Raw genomic sequence first — 19,778 nt, forward strand, 5'->3', positions numbered from 1 at the left:
ACTTTTGTGACGGTGCCCCCCTTAAGGCTTTATGGAATATGCTTATGAATGTATATATGACATAACTAGAATATGTTTTATGCTACTGTGATGCTGTACCCCATAATGCTTTATGGGCATATGACATAACTGGAATATGTTTTGTGCTGCCTGTGCCATGTAACATATTGCTGTAAAGGTTATGGTCTACTATATCTATTCATCCTATTTGTACTTGAGGTTAAGAATATTGGCTGCATACCTGCTTGATTTCTAAGTAAGCTTTGTGAGGCATTTGGTCAGCTTCTTTAGGAAGAAATTCGCAAGGTTTAGTACCTGATGAGGAAGCACTTGGAGAACAATGCATCTTGGAATGCTCCAATCCACATAAGAAGTCTTCCTGGAGACATACAAGATACCATGTGGACAATGGCTTCTGCCTGTAAAGACTGTGAGTCATGCATGGACATGTGACTTGCCCAGGTGACTCCAGAACTCCATCTTGGAGCTGGACTTTGCAAAGGAATGAGGAGGGGGTCTCCACCCACAAGAGAGAGTCTATTTAAACCCCTGGGAGACCCCTCCATTTTGTCTTCAGCTGGCTAAAGAGGGAGCCTCTCCACCCCCCAGGATATTTGAAAGAAACTGGAACAAAGGACAGTAACTACAGGGGCTGTGAGTGATTGCTGGACCCAGACTAGCACAAGACTAGTCTGTAAAAGGAAGCTTACTGGAACTGGTGAGGTTTTACTTGTATTCAGTTTCTTAGACATAGACTTGTGTGTTCTATTTTATTTTACTTTGTAATTCATTTTGTTCTGTCTGTAACTACTTGGAACCACTTAAATCCTACTTTCTGTATTTAATAAAATCACCTTTTACTTATTAATTAACCCAAAGTATGTATTAATACCTGTGGAGGCAAACAGCTGTGCATATCTCTCTATCAGTGTTCTAGAGGGCGAACAATTTATGAGTTTACCCTGTATAAGGTAAAATGGATTTATTTGGGTTTAGACCCCATTGGGAGTTGGGCATCTGAGTGTTAAAGACAGGAACACTTCTGTAAGCTGCTTTCAGTTTATGCCTACAGCTGTGGTTCAGATCTGGGTCTGGGTTTGCAGCAGGCAAGCGGGTCTGGCTCAAACCAGGCAGGGCACTGAAGTTCTAAGCTGCCAGGGCAGGAAAGCAGGAGCAGAAGTAGGCTTGGCACATCGGTTGGCAGTTCCCAAGGGGGTTTCTGTGATCCAACCCGTCACAACTTTTATAGTAGGTTATGCTGACGCTGCCATGATCAACGTATATTCAATAGAGGTCCTTATTTGTATTTCCTCCCCTTAAGGTGTCCATTTTCTATAGGTTAGTATATGTATGATGTTACCCTATTAGCATACACGTCAGTTTGCTGTCATGGCAGTTTTGCAGTTGGAGCTTCTGTCTGGAACTTTCCGGGTGCTGGTGTCAGCTGTGTTCTGTGCTGGGGTCATCTGTGGGTGGCTGATATCAGTATTCTGGACAAAATCTCCCCTCTGGCATGCCACTTTCAGTTCTCTATAACTTATGAGTTCCTTAAGATTATCTATACCAAAGGTTATAGGCCTCAAGCCTCACACTATCTACTAAAGCCAAATCTTACAGGATAAAAGCTTGTAGGTTCCTTGCATTACTACTAAATATAATAAAACAGGATAACAAAGTAATGAATGTAATACAGGTAAGCTGGCTCACTGGGCTACACAACCAACCCTATCGCACAATCCTCTAGTCTAGTGCATCCCAGTCTTTCCTTCCCCAATCTTCTTCCTCAATTCCCAGAATGGAAGCAACCTCTGGATTCAAATACAGCTGCTGGACATTTAACCCTTCATCTCCAGGTGGACTGCTCAGCTGGCAACACCGTTCACCCTCTTGTGCGTTAGCAGTGGCCAGCAGGGACACAGAGTCCTCCACCCAGCGCGCTGTGTTTTGGAGGGTAATTCTCCCTCCTCGGGCCCTTTCTAAAGCAAACGATTTGCCATTGTTTCTCTCCGCTCTTCCGACATGGCCCAACACTGTGAGTGTGGGTCCCATCTTGTGCCCGTTTCCTATGCTGGTACTACTTATGGTACATGTCCTAATTACATTAACCCCAGTCTCGTGGCTTGCCCCACACCACCTTGTCAGCAACTACTCGCTCTCACTTCTCCATCCCTGTGCCCCTTCTCCCCTGCCTGTGATCACCCACCTGCATGTGCTCCTCAGACCCCCCGTACCAGGCTGCATTGGTGCACTCCCCCCCGCCCCAGCCTGTACAACCCCCTTCCCCTGCCTGCTCCCCTCTCCCCCCCAGCCTGTACCACCCCCTTCCCCTGCCTGCTCCCCTCTCCCCCCGCAGCCTGTACCACCCCCTTCCCCTGCCTGCTCCCCTCTCCCCCAGCCTGTACCACCCCCTTCCCCTGCCTGCGCCCCTCTCCCCACAACCTGCACAACACCCCTCCCTGCCTTCGCCCCTCCCCCCCACCTTTACATCCTCCTCCTGCCTGTGTCTCTCTCCCCCACCTGTGCCCCCTCAGCCTGCCCGTTCCCTGCCTGTGCCCCCCCCACCTGCACATCTCCCTCCTGCCTGCACCCCCTCCTCCCCCACCTGTACATCCTCCTCCTGCCTGCACCCCCTCCTCCCCCACCTGTACATCCTCCTCAGCCTGCCCCTCCTCCCCCAGCCTGCGCACCCCCTCCTGCCTGTGCCCCCTCCCCGACCTGTGCCCCCTCAGCTTGCGAACCCCTCCTCTCCCAGCCTGCGCCCCTCTCCCCTCAGCCTGAACAACCCCCTTCCCCTGCCTGCTCCCCTCTCCTCACAACCTGCACAACACCCCTCCCCACCTGTGCTCCTCCCCCCACCTGTGCTCCCCTCCTCAACCACCTGCCCCTCCTCTCCTCCGCTCAGCCTGCTCCCCCAGATCCCACCTGCACCCCTCAGCCTGTGCCCCTTCCTGCCCCGACCTGCGTTCTCTCCCCTTCCCGCTCCCCTCTCCCCACAACCTGCATATCCCCCTCCTGCCTGTGCCCCTCTCCCCCACCTGCGCCCCCCCAGCCTGCTCCCCCTTTCCCTCCCCAGCTGGCTCCCCCAACTCCCGCCTGCACTCCCCTCAGCCTGCACCTCTTCCTCGCCTTCACTTCCCCTGGCTCTGCTGCTCTCATTTTCAGTTTCTCTCCCAGTCCCGTTAGTGCGGGGTATAAAGGCTCCGTCCGTCGGGGTTCGCTTCTGCTCCAGTCACTACCATGGCTCACAGCAGGCAGCTGGCGCCCTATTTCAAGCCGGTGAGTGTTTCTCAAGCGGGGGGGGGGCAGGCACAAGAAGAGGGACCCCTGCATAGGTGTGCACAGCACATTTCATTAGGATGTGCACCCCAGGGAATTTTTTTTTAAAGGCAAACATTTATTGAATAAAGGACATTATTTCTACAACATCTATATTACACAATTCGGCGCTTATTCCATAATACAACAATCCAAATTTTAAAACTAAAAGAGCATATCATGCGCTTAAATTAAAATGCAAAACCACTTTTTTTTTGAGACATTAGGGTATGCCGGGTGTGGGCACACCCTGTATGTTAGCCTATGGACCCCTGGGCTTGGCTGGGACATGGAGGGGCAGGAGAGAGATCAGATGGAGAGGAAATCAGGAAGAGTTATTTCTTGTCCCCTCCTCCCATCCCCATTTTGTAGCAGCTGAAATGCTGAAATGTTTCTTGGGTTTCGCTGTTATCCCCAAGTTGCTCCTCCCCTGCCTGAGTTGGAGCCATTACTCCTCCCAAGCCCCTTTCTGGGCGCAGGCTGAGTCACTGCCGAAAGTGACCAAGGACCAGATTTCCAAAGATGTGCCGGGGCCAAGCGCCACAGAGGGGCACCTAGTGGGATTTTCAAAAGCAACCGGGCACCTTCAATGGTCCCTTAGAATATGTGCTAATGACTTATGCTAAACCAGTGGTTCTCAAGCAGGGGTACGTGTGCCCCTGGGGTACTCAGAGATCTTCCCGGGGGTCCATCAACTCATCTAGATATTTGCCTAGTTTTGCAACAGGCTACATAAAAAGTACTACCAAAGTCAGTACAAACTAACATTTCATAGCCAATGATTTGTTTCTACTGCGCCGTATGCTAGACACTGACATGTAAGTACAATGTTTATATTCCAATTGATTTATTTTATAAAGTTATGATAAAAATGAGAAAAGCAGCAATTTTTCAGGGATAGTGTGCTGCGACACTTGCATTTTTATGTCTGATTCTGTAAGTTTTTAAGAGAGGTGAAACTTGGGGCCACACAAGACAAATTGGACTGTAGAAAGGGGTACAGTAGCCTGGAAAGGTTGAGAGCCGCTGTGCTAAACTATCTGCTCACCCCTGTATTTAGTTGTGACTCTCGAGTACCTTTCCCATACCTGGAGCTCCTTGTAGCTCAAAAGCTTGTCTCTCTCACCAAGAGACGTTCATCCAATAAGAGATATTACTGAATCATAGAATATTAGGGTTGGAAGAGACCTCAGGAGGTCATCTAGTCCAATGCCCTGCTCAAAGCAGGACCAACACCAACTAAATCATCCCAGCCAGGGCTTTGTCAAGCCGGGCCTTAAAAACCTCTAAGGATGGAGATCCCACCACCTCCCAAGGTAACCCATTCCAGTGCTTCGCCACTCTGCTAGTGAAATAGTTTCCTAATATCCAACCTAGACCTCCCCCACTGCAACATGAGACCATTACTCCTTGTTCTGTCACCTGGTACCACTGAGAACAGCCTAGCTCCATCCTCTTTGGAATCCCCTTCAGGTAGTTGAAGGTTGCTATCAAATCCCACCCCACTCTTCTCTTCTGCAGACTAAATAAGCCCAGTTCCCTCATAAATCATGTGCCCCAGCCCCCTAAGCATTTTTGTTGCCCTCCGCTGCACTTTCTTCAATTTGTCCACATCTATTCTGTAGTGGGGGGACCAAAACTGAACACAATACTCCAGGTGTGGCCTCACCAGTGCCGATAATCACTTCACTCAATCTGCTGGCAATGCTCCTATTAATACAGCCCGATATGCCGTTGGCCTTCTTGGCAACAAGGGCACACTGTTGACTCATATCCACCTTCTCGTCCACTGTAATCCCCAGGTCCTTTTCTGCAGAACTGCTCCTTAGCCAGTTGATCCCCAGCCTGTATTGGTGCGTGGGATTCTTCCTTCCTAAGTGCAGGACTCTGCACTTGTCCTTTTTGAACCTCATCCAATTTCTTTTGGCCCAATCCTCCAATTTGTCTAGGTCACTCTGGACCCTATCCCTACCCTCCAGCGTATCTACCTCCCCCCCCAGCTTAGTGTCATCTGCAAACTTGCTGAGGGTGCAATTCATCCCATCATCCAAATCGTTCACTTTGTCTCTGCAGGCACCAAACTCGTAAATGTTTTTGAAAATCCATTAGGCCCCTATCTGTATCTTTAGGCATCTAAATACACTGGGAAATGTGGTCTCAAGTGTTCTGGCTCTGGTAGAGAAAGTAATATGGCACCAGGGTTCATAAGGCAGTGAAAGGGGATGGGGTCACAGCAGTTCCTTGGAAAAGACAGTGGGCCCTATGCATTGCTGCTGTAAACTCCAATAATACCAGGGACAAATTTGTCCCAGTGACTGCGTTTCTCACTTTTAAACTAATGCATTTCACAGCTTCTTGGAAAAAGCCAGGTCCTCTTTAGGAAATATGATTCTCCTCTGCCCTGCACCTTGTGTATTCATCTACATCTGAGTGCAAAATGCTGTCAAATCAGAATCTCTGCCGGCAACATCTTTGTACACCCACTTTGCACAGGTGCAAATAACTACATAAGGTGTGAGGCAGAGGAGGATCAAGACCCAGGGGTGGTTCTATGTGTTTTGCCGCCCCAAGCAAGGCAGTCAGCCTGACTGCTGCCCTCACAGGGACCGGTTTGCCGCCCCAGGCACGCGCTTGCTGCCCTGGTGCCTGGAGCCGCTGCTGTCAAGACCCCACGTTTCCTGAGTGCATCTTTGAGGGACGGGAAATGGACAACATTGAGCAACAACCCAGAGCCCCAAAATCGAAAGGCGCACTGTTGCCAGGGTTGGGGTGATGAATGATCACAGCAAAGAAATCTGTCAAAGCAAGAAGAAATCTGTCTTGTTAGGTTCCTTACAAATAAATGCTTGCAAGTTTTGCACCTATAATCTCCTCTTCATGTTATTCTTTTACCATTGATATGGGAAATTGTAGCATGCTTCCGCTCCTCTGGCAAAAAATGTTATATGTGAAAGAACTAAGCCCGAGAGAAAAATAAACTCAGATTAAAAAAAAAACCAATATTTTTTAAAACCATAAAGTCAGTGTTTGTCTGTGCTGTGAAAACTAGAATGAACTTGTTTTTATGCTTCCATATGCAGAATAGATATAGTCTGCTTGGGTAATGTTGTTGGGCTGTTTGCTTGTTTTTACTTCAGGCAACTTCTCTTTTTGTTTGAGCTTCTGAGTACCACTTGGAGATTATTCTTCCAAAGCTCCTATTCAAGTTGGCTAGTATAGGGTGTTTTTGCCTCTTCTAACTCCTGGATCCTGGATATTGTATCTGAGGGCATGTGTACACTTCAAACTTAAGTCAACCAATGTTAGGTCAATTTACAGTGCGGTGGTTCATGCTTACACTACCCTCCTTCTGAAGGTGATGTGCATCCTCACCAGGAGCGCTTCCAGCAACTTAGGGAGGCGGGGGGCTGAGAGCCTGGGCTCTCAGCTCTGGGTGCAGCTCCACGCTGGGAGCCCAGCTGACCCATGGGCACCCCACTGGGAGCATGGCTGCCCCTGGGTTCCCAGCTCCATGTTCCTCACCGGGAGCATGGGAGCGGTCTGGTGCAGTCGGGCTCACAGCTAGGAGTGAGGAGCCAGGCAGGTAGAGCCCGGATCGGTGGGGGGAACCCAGGCAGCAGCCTGGCTGGGAGTGCGGAGCCGGGACCCTGGTGGGCAGTCAGGCTCTAGCTGGAGCCACCAACTACCCCAGTCTGACAGCCCAAGCTGTGAGCGGCTTTCTTGTCACATTTACAGATGGAGAAACTGAGGCAGAGGGAGGGGAAGTGACTTGCCTGAGGTCACCCAGCAGGCGGGGGGCAGGGCTGAGAGTTGATCCCAGGTCTCCTGAACCAATCCATTATTCTGTCCACCAGGCCACACTGCCTGGCAGGAAGGAATGCCGACTGTTACCCCTAGGATCGACTGAGCTTTGGCTGTTTCATCTTACGGAGCTGGGCTGCAAGGGACGTGCCTTTACACAGCAAGTTATTGAGAAATTTTGCGGCATACTGACTTCAGTTCATCAGGCTGGAATTGTAGTGACTCGTCAGGCGGAGGAATCTGAAGCCACAGCCAGATGAATGGGAGATGAACACCGATTCAGGATTAGAAAAGTGGTTTAAATATTGTAACCCTTTAATGTACACTGTGTTGCTTTCTTTCTATTCCCCAGTCTCTCCCATTTACTGGACCTATTCGTGGCAGTCTTCATGACGGATTTATGGTTATCATCAGTGGAATTGTTCTTCCTACATGTGACAGGTGTGTGCTTGTAGGGATACGGCTGCTCCACTCCTGTGCCTAAAATCAACTGTTGAGAATCTTGGAATGTTCCACTCCCTGGAGCATGACCAGGAAGAGGTTAGGAGGTTAGCTCTAGTGACTCAGAGGAATTTGTCTATGCTAAAGTTTCCCCCATTCCCAGAAATACTGATCCAGTTCTAATCTGTTGACACAGAGTCGTTCGGATACGGCTTTGAGAGCGTGCAGAAATCATGTATGAAAAGATGGTGAACTGTGCATTGCTGACAGCTCAGAGATCCATCTTGGACAGAGCCGGCTCCAGGCACCAGCAAAGGAAGCAGGTGCTTGGGGCGGCCAATGGAAAGGGGCGGCACGTCCGGGTCTTCGGCGACAATTCAGCGGCAAGTCCTTCAGTTCCTCTCGGAGCGAAGGACCCGCCGCCGAATTGCCACCGAAGAATGAAGTGGCGCGGCTGAGCTGCTGCCGAAGCGCCACAGATCGGAGCTTTTTTTTTTTTTTTTTTTGCCGCTTCACCGCTTGGGGTGGCAAAAAAGCTGGAGCTGGCCCCGAACTTGGAAAGCATTTTGAGTTCCTGGATCAGCCATCAGAGTCTATATATGCATAGAATTGATATTCTCTGTCTCGTTGGTGTCCAGAGATATAAAGATCTTATGCACAAATACTGTGGGTGAATGTGTATTACTGGATTTAGGCATACAACTAACGTCACTGCAATACAGTACTCTTTCTGCTGACCATCTTTAATGCATAAAGAGTATAATCCCCGATTCAGTAAAGCACTTGCTTAACCGTAAACACATGAGTAATCCCATCTCTGTTCAGAGGAATATTTGAGATTAAGTACTTTCCTGAATTGGGGCTTTAAAAAGACAAGTTAGAGTTCACACCTTTTGGTAGAATATAAACTAGTCACATTATTATTTTTAGGTTCCTTTATAAAAATAGTGTGACCAAAACATCCCTTTGTCTCCTCCATCCTAGTCTCCCAATAAGAGCCTGATTCTTCAAGCTGCTACTCTCTTGAGTAATTTTTACTACTTTAAATCAGCAGGAATATGAGAAGGGATAGGGTTTGCAAGATCAGGCCTGACATTACAATAATTGATACTATAGGAAATGCATCTTTGAGAGATGTGCTATCGCAACAATAAATAGTTCCAATCTTATAATGTGCCCGTCACGCAGTTATCTCAGAAGGAAAGTCGGTTAAAACAGTGGTAATATCTCAATAGGCTCAGTAGCATTGAAACATGCATTGTAAATATTCAAGTTGTTCGTTTGAGCCCTGATCCTACAAATATTTACTACCGGGAATAGTCCTTAACAATATGATTAATTCCAGTAACTTCAGTGGGACCAGTCATGGTAAAAAAGTCTCTGCCCAGAAGTAAGCGTTTGGAGGATCATAACCTTAGTTGGTTTTCAGCAGGATAAAATCAGTTAGCACAGGCTTAGCTACTAAGTCTGAACACTATGAGGTTTATGTTGTTTGTTTTCACAATAGACTAGATTGTGATCATAAATTACTATGTTGCTTTAGACTTTCCTTGCAGAAATGTTGTAATGACAGAAGAGACATCTTTGAGAGGGAGCAGAGGCTAGTCCTGTAGAAAGACTATTTTGGATACAAGTGAAAGCACACTGTATTTCTTAACCGTGCTCAGTTTAGTTCATCTTTGTACTTTTTTTCCTTCACAGGTTCCAGATAGACTTTCAGTGTGGATCCTGCCCATATCCTCACGCTGATATTGGTTTTCATTTTAACCCACGATTTGAAGAGGGTGGATATGTGGTTTGCAATACTTTTGAAAGTCAGAAATGGGGAAGAGAGGAGAGGAAATATGAAATGCCTTTTTTTAAAGGTTACCCCTTTGAGATTCGGGTTTTGGTAAAAGACGACTCATTCCTGGTAATTTTTTTAATACTGTATTTTACTTGCAAATTCATTATAAAATGGGTATTCTGCTGAATCAAGGAACATTCTCACATCTGAAGAGTTATATTAAAACAATTCCCTTTTAAAGGGAATCTTTAATGGGAGTCTTTCCATTTATTGGAATGGGAATGGACTAAAACTCTGCTTACTTTTGCATTTTAGGCCCTGATGCTGGAAACACTTGTGCCCATGTTTAATTTTACACATGTGAGAAGCCCCATTGACTTCAATGAGACTGCTCAGATGAGTAAAGTTAAGCATGCGCATATGTGTTTACAGGATTGTGGCCTTAATCCATTTAGATAATTCAAAGACTAGTCAGTGTTACCTGAGTTCTTAGTCAGTTTCTAGTGAATTTCACTTTTGGGTTCTCAGGCATTAGCACAGTGCTGCAGTGTTTTGGTTGCAAAAGCTGCAGGGAAATGTTCGTTTATATTGAATTGTTTGCACTAGATTTCTGTAAAACTTCATAGAAATATTTCTATTGTTCTTAGGTTTTGTAATTTAAAAAAAAAAAAAAAAAAACTTACATTTTCTTCTCAGCACGAGACATTATCCTTTATTCCAAAAGAATAACTTCTGCTTTTCACACATGGCAGGTTGCTGTAAATGGAAATCCCTTTGTGCAGTACAAGCACCGGATTCCATTTTCCAGAGTGAACTACCTTAGTGTGTCTGGGGGTGCGGAAGTGGAAATCATCAGCTTCCAAGATAATGCTGTAAGTGCCGATTGCATGTATTATTGTGTTTCAGAACCAGGAAGGGAACTGGAGAGACTCTAGTATTTGCAGAGATTTGGGGCATGATCCAGTAAGAATCTGAGTACATCCTGTGAGTTGCTGAATATCTCAACCCGGCCTTGTCCCCACTAGTGCTCCCAATGGTGGAGCTTTACCAGTGTTAGACTGACAATGGGGAAAACGCTAGCGTGGACAGAGTGCAGGTATTTTTTTATTGCCATGTCACGCTCCAGGATGAGACAATGATAAAAAGCCAATGCTTGTCTGTGCTACTGCTTCCAATTTTGCTGCCATCAATGAAACTGCAACTAAGCTAAACCCAGTGGAGAAAATGTCAGTGAACTCTGAGCTCAGTGTGGGATGAGGATGTTCAGATCCTTTCAGGAATCATTGGGGTCCTTGCAGGATTGCACCTTTGGTTCTTAAACCCAATATTTTACTTGTAAAAAAAAAAAAAATCCGCTGATGTATTCCGGTATTTACTTAACTGGAGGCAAGCCTTTCAGGGAAATAGTAATAAGCCTACTGCCAGATGATCTTGTGTTATAAACCCATTAAATATGAAAAGTCAGGGGACTGGATTCCATGCTCAGATTGGAAACCTAAAAGGAACCTAAGTGCCTACAAAGAACCAGTGATGTCGCCAATTCTGATTCTCTCTGAGTCAGTACTAGACCAATGCCCCAGCAGGGGCTTAGAAGAGGCTTCATCGTTTCATGTATTTTTAAGGCCAGAAGGGACCATCAGATCATCCAGTTTGACCTTCTGAATATCACAGGCCATTACTTTTTACCCAGGGACCTCTGTATTAAGTACAAAGATTTTAGTTAGACCATAACATTTTAGTCCTCTGGAAACTAAAATGTGTGTCATGGGAGAATAGGGTTACCAGATAGCAACTGTGAAAAAACAGGACAGGGGTTCGGGGGTAATCGGCACATATATATGAAAAAGTCCCCCAAAACGGGACTGTCCCTTTAAAAACGGGACATGTGGTCACCCTATGGGAGAAACCAAACTGCCTGTAGTAAAGTGGTCATTAAGGGGTTAACTGGGTTACTCAGAGCACTTACCAGTACTGGGGGAGGTGGCTCTGGCCCCCAGAAGGGGCGAGGCCTTGGGCGGAAGGGGCGGGGCTGGGAGTCAGCATCCCCCAGCCAGCCCTTGGACCGTGTCACCCGGGGCTCCCGTGTTGATTTAAAGGACCCAAAGCTCCGGATGCCGCTGACCAGGGGGGGGGGGGGGGGGGGAGTGCGCGCAGCAACGTTAAATCACTGCCGCGGCAAAGGACCCAGCAGCGCTTTAACATCCCTGCCCCTTTTGCCTCCCTGTCGGGCCGCCGACGGAGGGAAGGGGCAGCAATGTTAATGCGCTGCCGCGGTACCACAATAACTGGGTGTAATTCTGAGGAACTTTAATGAATGCTAAATTTTCCATACTCCAGGGCTGCCCTGGGCTCATGGCCTTTAATCTCTTTCCCCACTGATTCTCCATTGCAGATCCTAGTTTACTTTTGATGCATTGGACAAGGAATTCATCTGAGGATTCAGGGAAAGAGGGCAGGATCTGGTTCAAATCTAGTTTTTTAAGTCATGGTTGAAATAATTTTGATTGTGCAATCTGGCCCTTTGACATTTGCCCAGGCTTGCGTATCAAGCTCGTGGAAGAGTGTGTACCCAGGTCCCCTGACTCCCAGACGGGTGTTGGAATCACTAGACCACATTGCTTCTGTCAGCTGATTTTGCCATTGGACTAATTTTTTCTTTTTCATAACATTTAGCCCCTGGGTGCTTGGAGCGCTAGAGCAGCTGGGATCGTAAGTGTTTAACTTTCTTTTTGCACGTTGTTCCTTTCGTTGGCTTGTATCAGCCAAAGTTGGAAAACAGAGCAAATCTGACAAGCTATATTTATTTCTTCACCCCACAAAAAATCCGAAGCAAGATTTGTTCAGTAGCCACAGGATTCTGAGTAATTTTATCAGAAAGAAACCTATTGTCAGAGCACGCAAAGACAATAATGGCAGTATGCCAAAGGAGAGAAAAAATATCACTGTCTGGGCTTTCTTCATGACGTTTTCAGGGTAAATTTGTACATTCACAAAGATTCACTTGTTTTCTGTGTTGCTAGTGCCTCCTAGTGTTGTTCTTTTTTATTTGTTAAGTACCAAGATTGTCTTTCGCTTTTCAGACCAGTGCAGCTTTCCCACCTACACAGTTCTCTCCTGGATCAACATATAGGGCTGGTCTACACCATGCGAGGGGATCGATCTAAGTTACACGATTTCAGCTATGTGAATAACGTAGCTGAAGTCGACGTACTTAGATCTACTTACCACAGTATCTCCACTGCAGTGTGTCAACGGGAGACGCTCTTCTGTTGATTCCTCTTGCGCTTCTCATTGAATTGGCATACTGGAGTCGACGCAAGAGTGATCAGCAGTTGATTTATTGCATCTATACTAGACACGATAAATCGATCCCCGCTGGATTGATCGCTGCCCATCAATCCGGCCTGTAGTGTAGACAAGCCCATAGTGATGCTGAATCCATTGGTATTAATTGAAGGGAAAATTTTCTGCTTGATTCAGTGGGCTAAATAGAGTTCTCTTTTACCCCATGTAAGTAGAAAATAATTCAATTTGCTTGAATAGCGTTAGTCTGGATTTTATTACATCAGTGTAACTGAGAGCAGAACATGGCCCAGCCCAATATTCCAGGTCTGCTAAGGCAAGCTTAGGAAGAACTAAAGCAGCCAACTTTTGTACCCTGCTCATTCATGGGTGCATGCTATTAAGACTCCAGACTGGTGCTTTTGGATGGATACTAATGTGAAATGATTGTCTTGGGGTCCAATCCTGTGAGGTGCTGAGGACCCTCAACTTCCATTGCTGTCAAGGAGAGTAGAATTAGGCCAGTGTTTAGTGCTTTTGGGCCCTTTTCTTTCTTGTGTGTCGCTTCCGAAAACTCTGCTCTCGGAATTCCGTGAGGTTCCGGGGGTGTCACTAAGAACAGAATTTGTCTCGGTGGCTCTACTTTAGGTAGCACAGATAGAAAGCTTTTATTAACCAACTATCTAAATAGGGAGCTTGCGATATCCCCTTTCAAAATTGTCATTGGAACCTCCTCCCTCTCCCACTTTAAAGACCCTGGTGTGGTTTACAGACTTTTAAAATCAATACACAGAAGTAAGGCACAGTTAAAAGAACGAGTGGGTTACCTTTAAGAATTGGAAGGGTGGCTCTTATGGAATTTGTAAGCACACTTTTGTTTTAACTCTGCCTGCTTATCACGGCTGCCTGTTCAGATGTGTGAGATCATTTCTCCTTTCCTCTCTGTTCGTGATCAAATGCTGCTTTCCCACCTGCACAATACCAGCCGCAAACTTACGTAAGTCTTTATAACATTATTTTGTGGTTGGCGTCACTGGGGAGGTGGGTACTTTTAAAATCTGAAATGCTGAGAGATCAGGTGAAAAAGAATTCCGGCCGAGAATGTGATTTCAGAGAGCCGAAAGACTGTCAGGAGGAGTGACTTCTCTGAATTGTCACATTGCCCACTGGGTTATCCAACAGTGGAAAGGTTAGTGTACAGAACAGCTTTCTTATAGGAAAGGTTCCATACACCCGCGCTGGTGAGCCTGCATGCTTTGATTGTCACCTGGCATTCCAGTGGGGTGGGAGGGATTGAGTTAAATAAAACTAAAGGTGAACATTAAAAGTAGTAGTAATGATCTCAGTGTGGTTTGGTGGGTCTCAGTCTAGTTCTCAGGAGTCAGGTCACAACAACTGGGGCAGATTGATGGTCTTGTTAGAAAAGTGGAAGCCATTGACTGAATGGGCCATGGAGACCAATCTATTCTCTCTCTCTCACACACACACACACCCAAGGTGCTCCCTGCAGAGTCAGCTTAAAGCATGTTGGTGATGTTGGGAAGCTTGGACAAGCACTCCCTGCTACACCTGTTCTATGGAGGATGGAGCCCAAGATGGACCATTTATATCCAGATCCAAGCGTTGCCAGGGTTCTGGCTTATTTGGATCTGGGGTTTTTGTTTGATCTTTTACAGCGAAAGGAGGACTGGCTACACTCTGCCGGAGGTCATCGGTGTTTAGATGTGATGTTATGGTTTGGGCCCCTCTCTAAGTGAATGTCTCATGAAAAACAATAACGCAGGGGGTTCATAATTTAATTAGGAGTGAATCTCATGCTTTTTCAGATACCCAGCTCCTAAAGTCATTCTCTTTTCTGCACAAGAGTCTCAGCTGATGAAAATCAGTGTAGCTCTATTGACTGATATGGAACTATGATGATTTACACCAGCAGAGGATCTGGCCCTTAGGGTATGTCAACACTGCACCTGGGAGACTGATTCCCAGCCCTGTTGGACAACTAAACACTAGTTCTGCTTGAGCTAGTGTGCTAATAACATCAGCGTAGCCACTGCAGCACAAGCAGTACATACCCAGGGGCTCGGGCAGGCTTGAACTCTGATAGCCCATAACTTTGCATTTATCAACATTGAATTTCATCTGCCATTTTGTTGCCCAGTCACCCAGTTTTGAGAGATCCTTTTGTAGCTCCTCTCAGTCTGCCTGGGATTTAAGTATCTTGAGTAGTTTTAGAGGGGTAGCCGTGTTAGTCTGAATCTGTAAAAAGCAACAGAGGGTCCTGTGGCACCTTTAAGACTAACAGAAGTTAGGACTTCTGTTAGTCTTAAAGATGCCACAAGACCCTCTGTTGCTTTTTTGAGTAGTTTTGTATCATCTGCAAATTTTGCCACCTCACTGTTTACTCCTTTTCCAGATCATTGATGAATATGTTGACTAGGACTGGGCCCAGCCTGCTTCCCAGCCCTGTTGGACAAATACACGCTAGCTCTGCTGGAGACAGTGTGCTAATAACAGCAGCACAAGCAGTACGTACCCAGGAAGTCGGGCAGGCTTGAACTCAGCTCGCCTGAGCCACCTCGCATGCTGCCGCCGCCACACTGCTATTTTTAGCTCACTAGCTCAAACAGAATGAGTGTTTGTTTGTCTACCTGTGCTGGGAAACACTCTCCCAGCTGCAGTACAGACATACCCTTAGTGTCAGAAGCTTGATACAGTCAGTATTGCTTACCCCACAGTGCAGGGCAATGCCTAATGTATTGCAAGATTACTTGTGCTCCCTACTGGCAGTAGAATCAACCTCTAAATGGACATGAAACATCCTGACACATTTGTTGAAGGATCTGTCTGACTTCCTTTGTCATTTGTTTTTAACTGACGGGCATTTATTAGACTCCCAGTGGTGGCTGAAAATAAAAAGGAAGCAAATATGTTCTGATTGATATTTTTTAAGCCTATTTTCCTGTATCTTTCACTAGCCTGTGCCATACCACACTTCGATTGTTGGAGGACTTTATCCATCACGATCTCTCACAATAACAGGGACCATTCCTCTTGATGCTGTCAGGTAAATAGCAGAGACAGCCCCATGTCTGCATTGCAGCCAGATGTAGACTTCTCTGAAGTTCAGGGAAGATGTACTTGTCAGTAAGGGTTTTCCCTCCAGCGTACAGTCATTGTTATATTTTAAATAGCTGCCTTAGGGGCAAAGTTCTGCAATCCCTCTGCACACAAACACAGATTCCTGGCATCCGTAAGGTTTTTCCTTTATAACTGGCTGGTGTTTCTCCCTACATCTTTCCCCCTCAGCAGCTCCACAACATCCCTGTATGTCTATAACCACCACTACAAGTAGGCCAGAATCATTGGTGTTTAATTAACAGTTTTGGGGATCAACTCCCATTGACTTCAATGAGAGGGTTTGCATTGACTTCATTGAGAGTCAGTTGAGGTCACTATTCCTTCCACTGACTTCAGTTTCAGCCACTTTGTTCATCTGAGGGTAAGATTTGGCTCTTGGTTTGCAAATTTTAGTCCCGATGGCAAATTTTGCCTGGGCTGCCAACTGCACCCTAGATTTCAGTGATGCTTAATGTCAGTGGTGGGGTCTGTCTGTCTGGAATAACTTGCTGAGTCGAGGTGTCTGTCAAGACACCTGGCTAGAGATGCCGAGAGCTCTTGGAATCTCCTGGCCAGCTAATTCATTCAACACACACAGCTGTGACATTTTCACCCTGCGGATTGGAGGAAAGCAGTTCTTCCACACAAGACAGAGCCTGCTTTTTTAGATCTCATTAGAAGTTGTTGTAGCACTGTGTTAATTAATCCTAGGAATGTGACATTTCAGTCAAGGCATTTTATACTAAAAATGACAGTGGTATATTACCAGGAGAGGACTGTGCAACTTGTAGATGCTAGTGTACATTGTATAAAAATGTATTTTCTCTAAAGCTTTCAAACCTTTTGATAAAGCCAAGCTCGTTGTTGAGTTTAACCTAATGAATACAATAATGATGAGTAAAATTGTTGGTCAGAATTTTTAAGGGGGCCTCAGCCAAGTATTTTACTTTGCACGGGCAATTAATTATGAGAATAATGAATTGCAAGCCCAGATGGCGACATTTAACTGCCTGACTTGTAGTCACATTCCGGTAACTGATTACCTGATTCTCAGAGGAGTGGACGGCTTACAACTTCCATGTAAAGTGAAGGAAAACTGCAGTTGCTCAGCATCTTTGAAACTAAGACAGTAGGTGACTCAATGCTCTATAACAGGTGCCAACTATTAACTACCGGAAGCAGCCACAAATTGCAGCTGCAAAATAAAAAGATGCCTAGTTTATTCAAGTGGCTTAAATGCATGTACTGTATTATTGCGCTTGATACTCACTTTGCCCTTCACACCTTCTAGTTAATCATATTGTGTTCCCCCGTTAAAACTGTAGTGAATGTTGGTTTGTTTGTTTGTTTAAAACTGAGGGGGTTTCATGCATGTGATTTGTCTCCGGTGTGTTTAGATTTGAAGTCAATCTGAAATGGGGCGAACACGTTGCCTTCCATCTAAACCCAAGATTCTCTGAGAAGACCATTGTCCGCAACAGTCAGCTGAACCAGTGCTGGGGGCCAGAGGAACGTGGCTTGCCAAGTGGCATGCCTCTCAGCTGTGGGCAGAGCTTCACAGTGAGCAAAACCATTTTAAACTAGTCACTCATTATGCTAATTGACAGGGACATTTTGCTTTTGGCTTTTGAGGCCTTTACATTCACTTAGGTACATCTAGGAAGAGAAATAGCACCTTAAATTGTTAAGTGGTTAGTGACTTTTGGTTGTCCAATTTGAGACCCTTTAAAGGGGCCTGATTTTTCAGAGGGCAAGTGCTTAGCACTGTCTGAAAATTAGGTCTTTTCAACGTGTCTCAAGCTGACGGCCTAAAAAGCAAGGTACTAAAATCCCTAGTCACTCTTGAATGTTTAGGTCAGTATTCATAGTAAGGATAACAGTATAAGGACTATCAGTGCTTGTGCTTCAGGCAATAAGCCAGTGACCAGCTAGCACTGAATAGAATTTCCCTCCATTTAGCTGCATGAAGGCTTTACCATCCATATACATTCCTGCTGGAGGCAGGCTTCCCAGAGAGAGCGCTGGTCTGTACTAGAATCGTAAATCCCACCGTAGTAACACTTAGTGTTTGACATTTTCAGGGTTGTGGAGCCCAGTCAGCCCTGTGGGGTAGGTCAGAAAATATTGATAACCCCACGTAATAGATGGGAAATCTTAAACATAGAGATTAAATGCCTTGCCCGCAGCCACACAGCAAACCAGTGAGAGCTGGCATCAGAACTCCAGAGTCCTTGACTCCAGTCCAACGCTCAATCTACCAGATCACACTGCCCCGTAGCACTAGACTGATGACTGCTATGATTTACAAGTGCAACTTTGCAAATGTATTTTTAAAAAAGAAGGAGAAATTCATATATTTGATGCTTTTTCTCCATAGCTATTGCTTTTTCACACACATTTCTAAATGCCTGTTTGTGGGATTTCTTCATTCTTTTTTTCCTCCCTTGGTTTGCAGATCTGGATTTTATGCGAAGCTCACTGTTTTACAGTGACTGTGAATGGACACCACCAGTTTGCATACAACCATCGAGTTTCTAACCTACAGCAGATAGACAGACTTGAAGTAGAGGGTGATGTTATACTGACCTGTGTTCAGGTTTAAAGTTTAAATCCTACATACAATTTAAATAACAGAGTCAGCTTCTGTGTACGCCCCCTAAAATTAGCAGTTTAGTAGGGAATTTGCTACTGAAACTTAATCAAGAATCTAATTCTTTTTTTTATAACCACTTCAACCTAACTAGCAATCCTGCTATTTCTACAATACCAACCCACGCTTTTTGCATAAGCTTTTTATATGCTAGAACTTTACTTCTGTTCAGATCATACTGTTCATTTTATAAGCCTTTTTATTATGATGATACCTTAATTTTGTAAGTGAATGATCAGGGATCTGTGCATTACAGTTAACATTAAAACATTTGGAGAAAATGCTGTGGTTTCTTCAGGACTCAATTTTTTTTTCAAACTTAAGATTGCGTATTGTCATCTTGATGGATAAAGATTTTGTCTACATTGCAAATTACTGTGGGGAAAGCCAGGGTCTGCATCTACAGCACACTAGCTTGCTGCACATTAAAGTCCCACAACTTTCCCTGCGCCAAAGCAGAATTCACCTGGGACATTACTGAGTGGCAAGGTGGTACGCTGTAGACTCTCACCTGGCTTACCCTGCAGTAACTTGCCAAGTAGACAAGCCCCTACGAGAGGGCAGCAGGTAAGTAGGAAAAAGCCCAGGGGAACAGCAGCAAGGGGTAGGACTGTGCAGACCTTTGTTGGTTGTTAGAGGATCCCTGGGCTGGAACCCAGTGTAGAGGGTGGGCCTGGGTTCCCCTACCAGGCACTGGGAAATGACGTAGGGTGTTGCAGATACCAGCTGGACAGCTGGTCTCGAAGGACTTTGGTTTCCCTGGTAGCGGAGGACCAGGGCCGTCCTTAGGATTTATGGGGCCCTACGCAGTATTATTAAACTGGTGCCCCTATGCCCAACTTGGGACACAGCCACCACCCCCACCCGCAGACCCCCAGAAGAAACTCTGCCCCCCATTGCTGACAGTCACCGAGCTTCATATGCAGCAGACACTGCGGCAGCCCAACCTGGGGGAGGGATGAGACAGCAAAGGATACCGAGCCACCTGGCCAGCATCACGGTGATGGAGAGTCACAGTTCCCTGCAGAGACTCCCGTTCCCTCTCCCTCATGCAGAATGCACTGTGCTGGCGCATGCGGCTCTGTGAATACGGCCCCGCCTAAGGAGACTGCAGTGCGTGCTGGGTGTGCAGGAGCCGACCCGCTCTTACCTGCTGTCCGAGTGGTGCCCCAAATTTTTGGGTGCCCTACGCAGCCACGTATGCTGCATATGCCTAAGGACAGCCCTGGGGAGAACCTTACTGACTTGGCCGGAGGACCAAACCATGAACAGAAGCTGCAGGAGTGAAAGGGGCCACATGATGAAAGAGACAACACGTAGAGACACCCTCCAGAGGAGGGCAGTGCCTGGCAAGAGCTAATCCCCAGAGCTGCCAGCAGGCGGCAC

At 46.2% G+C, this 19,778-nt stretch overlaps 1 protein-coding gene across 1 annotated transcript; it reads left to right on the forward strand.

Moving 5' to 3' along the window:
• The first annotated feature begins 3,186 nt into the window (after positions 1-3,186).
• LOC128825606 (galectin-9-like) lies at positions 3,187-18,667 on the forward strand. Its single transcript, XM_054008247.1, has 9 exons — positions 3,187-3,276; positions 7,469-7,557; positions 9,259-9,469; positions 10,096-10,215; positions 12,017-12,051; positions 13,577-13,622; positions 15,601-15,689; positions 17,140-17,302; positions 18,198-18,667. Exons 1-9 carry the CDS (start codon positions 3,238-3,240, stop codon positions 18,342-18,344), a joined length of 939 nt encoding a protein of 312 aa, XP_053864222.1. The 5' UTR covers positions 3,187-3,237; the 3' UTR covers positions 18,345-18,667.
• Positions 18,668-19,778: the final 1,111 nt, after the last annotated feature.

Source organism: Malaclemys terrapin, chromosome 18, assembly GCF_027887155.1.
Source record: "Malaclemys terrapin pileata isolate rMalTer1 chromosome 18, rMalTer1.hap1, whole genome shotgun sequence".
Lineage (NCBI taxonomy): Eukaryota > Metazoa > Chordata > Testudines > Emydidae > Malaclemys > Malaclemys terrapin.

What these genes read in the sequence shown, in the direction of transcription:
- LOC128825606 (XM_054008247.1), top strand. Translation starts at nt 3,238, where the DNA reads ATGGCTCACAGCAGGCAGCTGGCGCCCTATTTCAAGCCG. An exon ending in TGGCGCCCTATTTCAAGCCG is followed by an intron (nt 3,277 to 7,468) that starts GTGAGTGTTTCT and finishes TCTATTCCCCAG; the next exon opens with TCTCTCCCATTTACTGGACC. An exon ending in GTTCTTCCTACATGTGACAG is followed by an intron (nt 7,558 to 9,258) that starts GTGTGTGCTTGT and finishes TTTCCTTCACAG; the next exon opens with GTTCCAGATAGACTTTCAGT.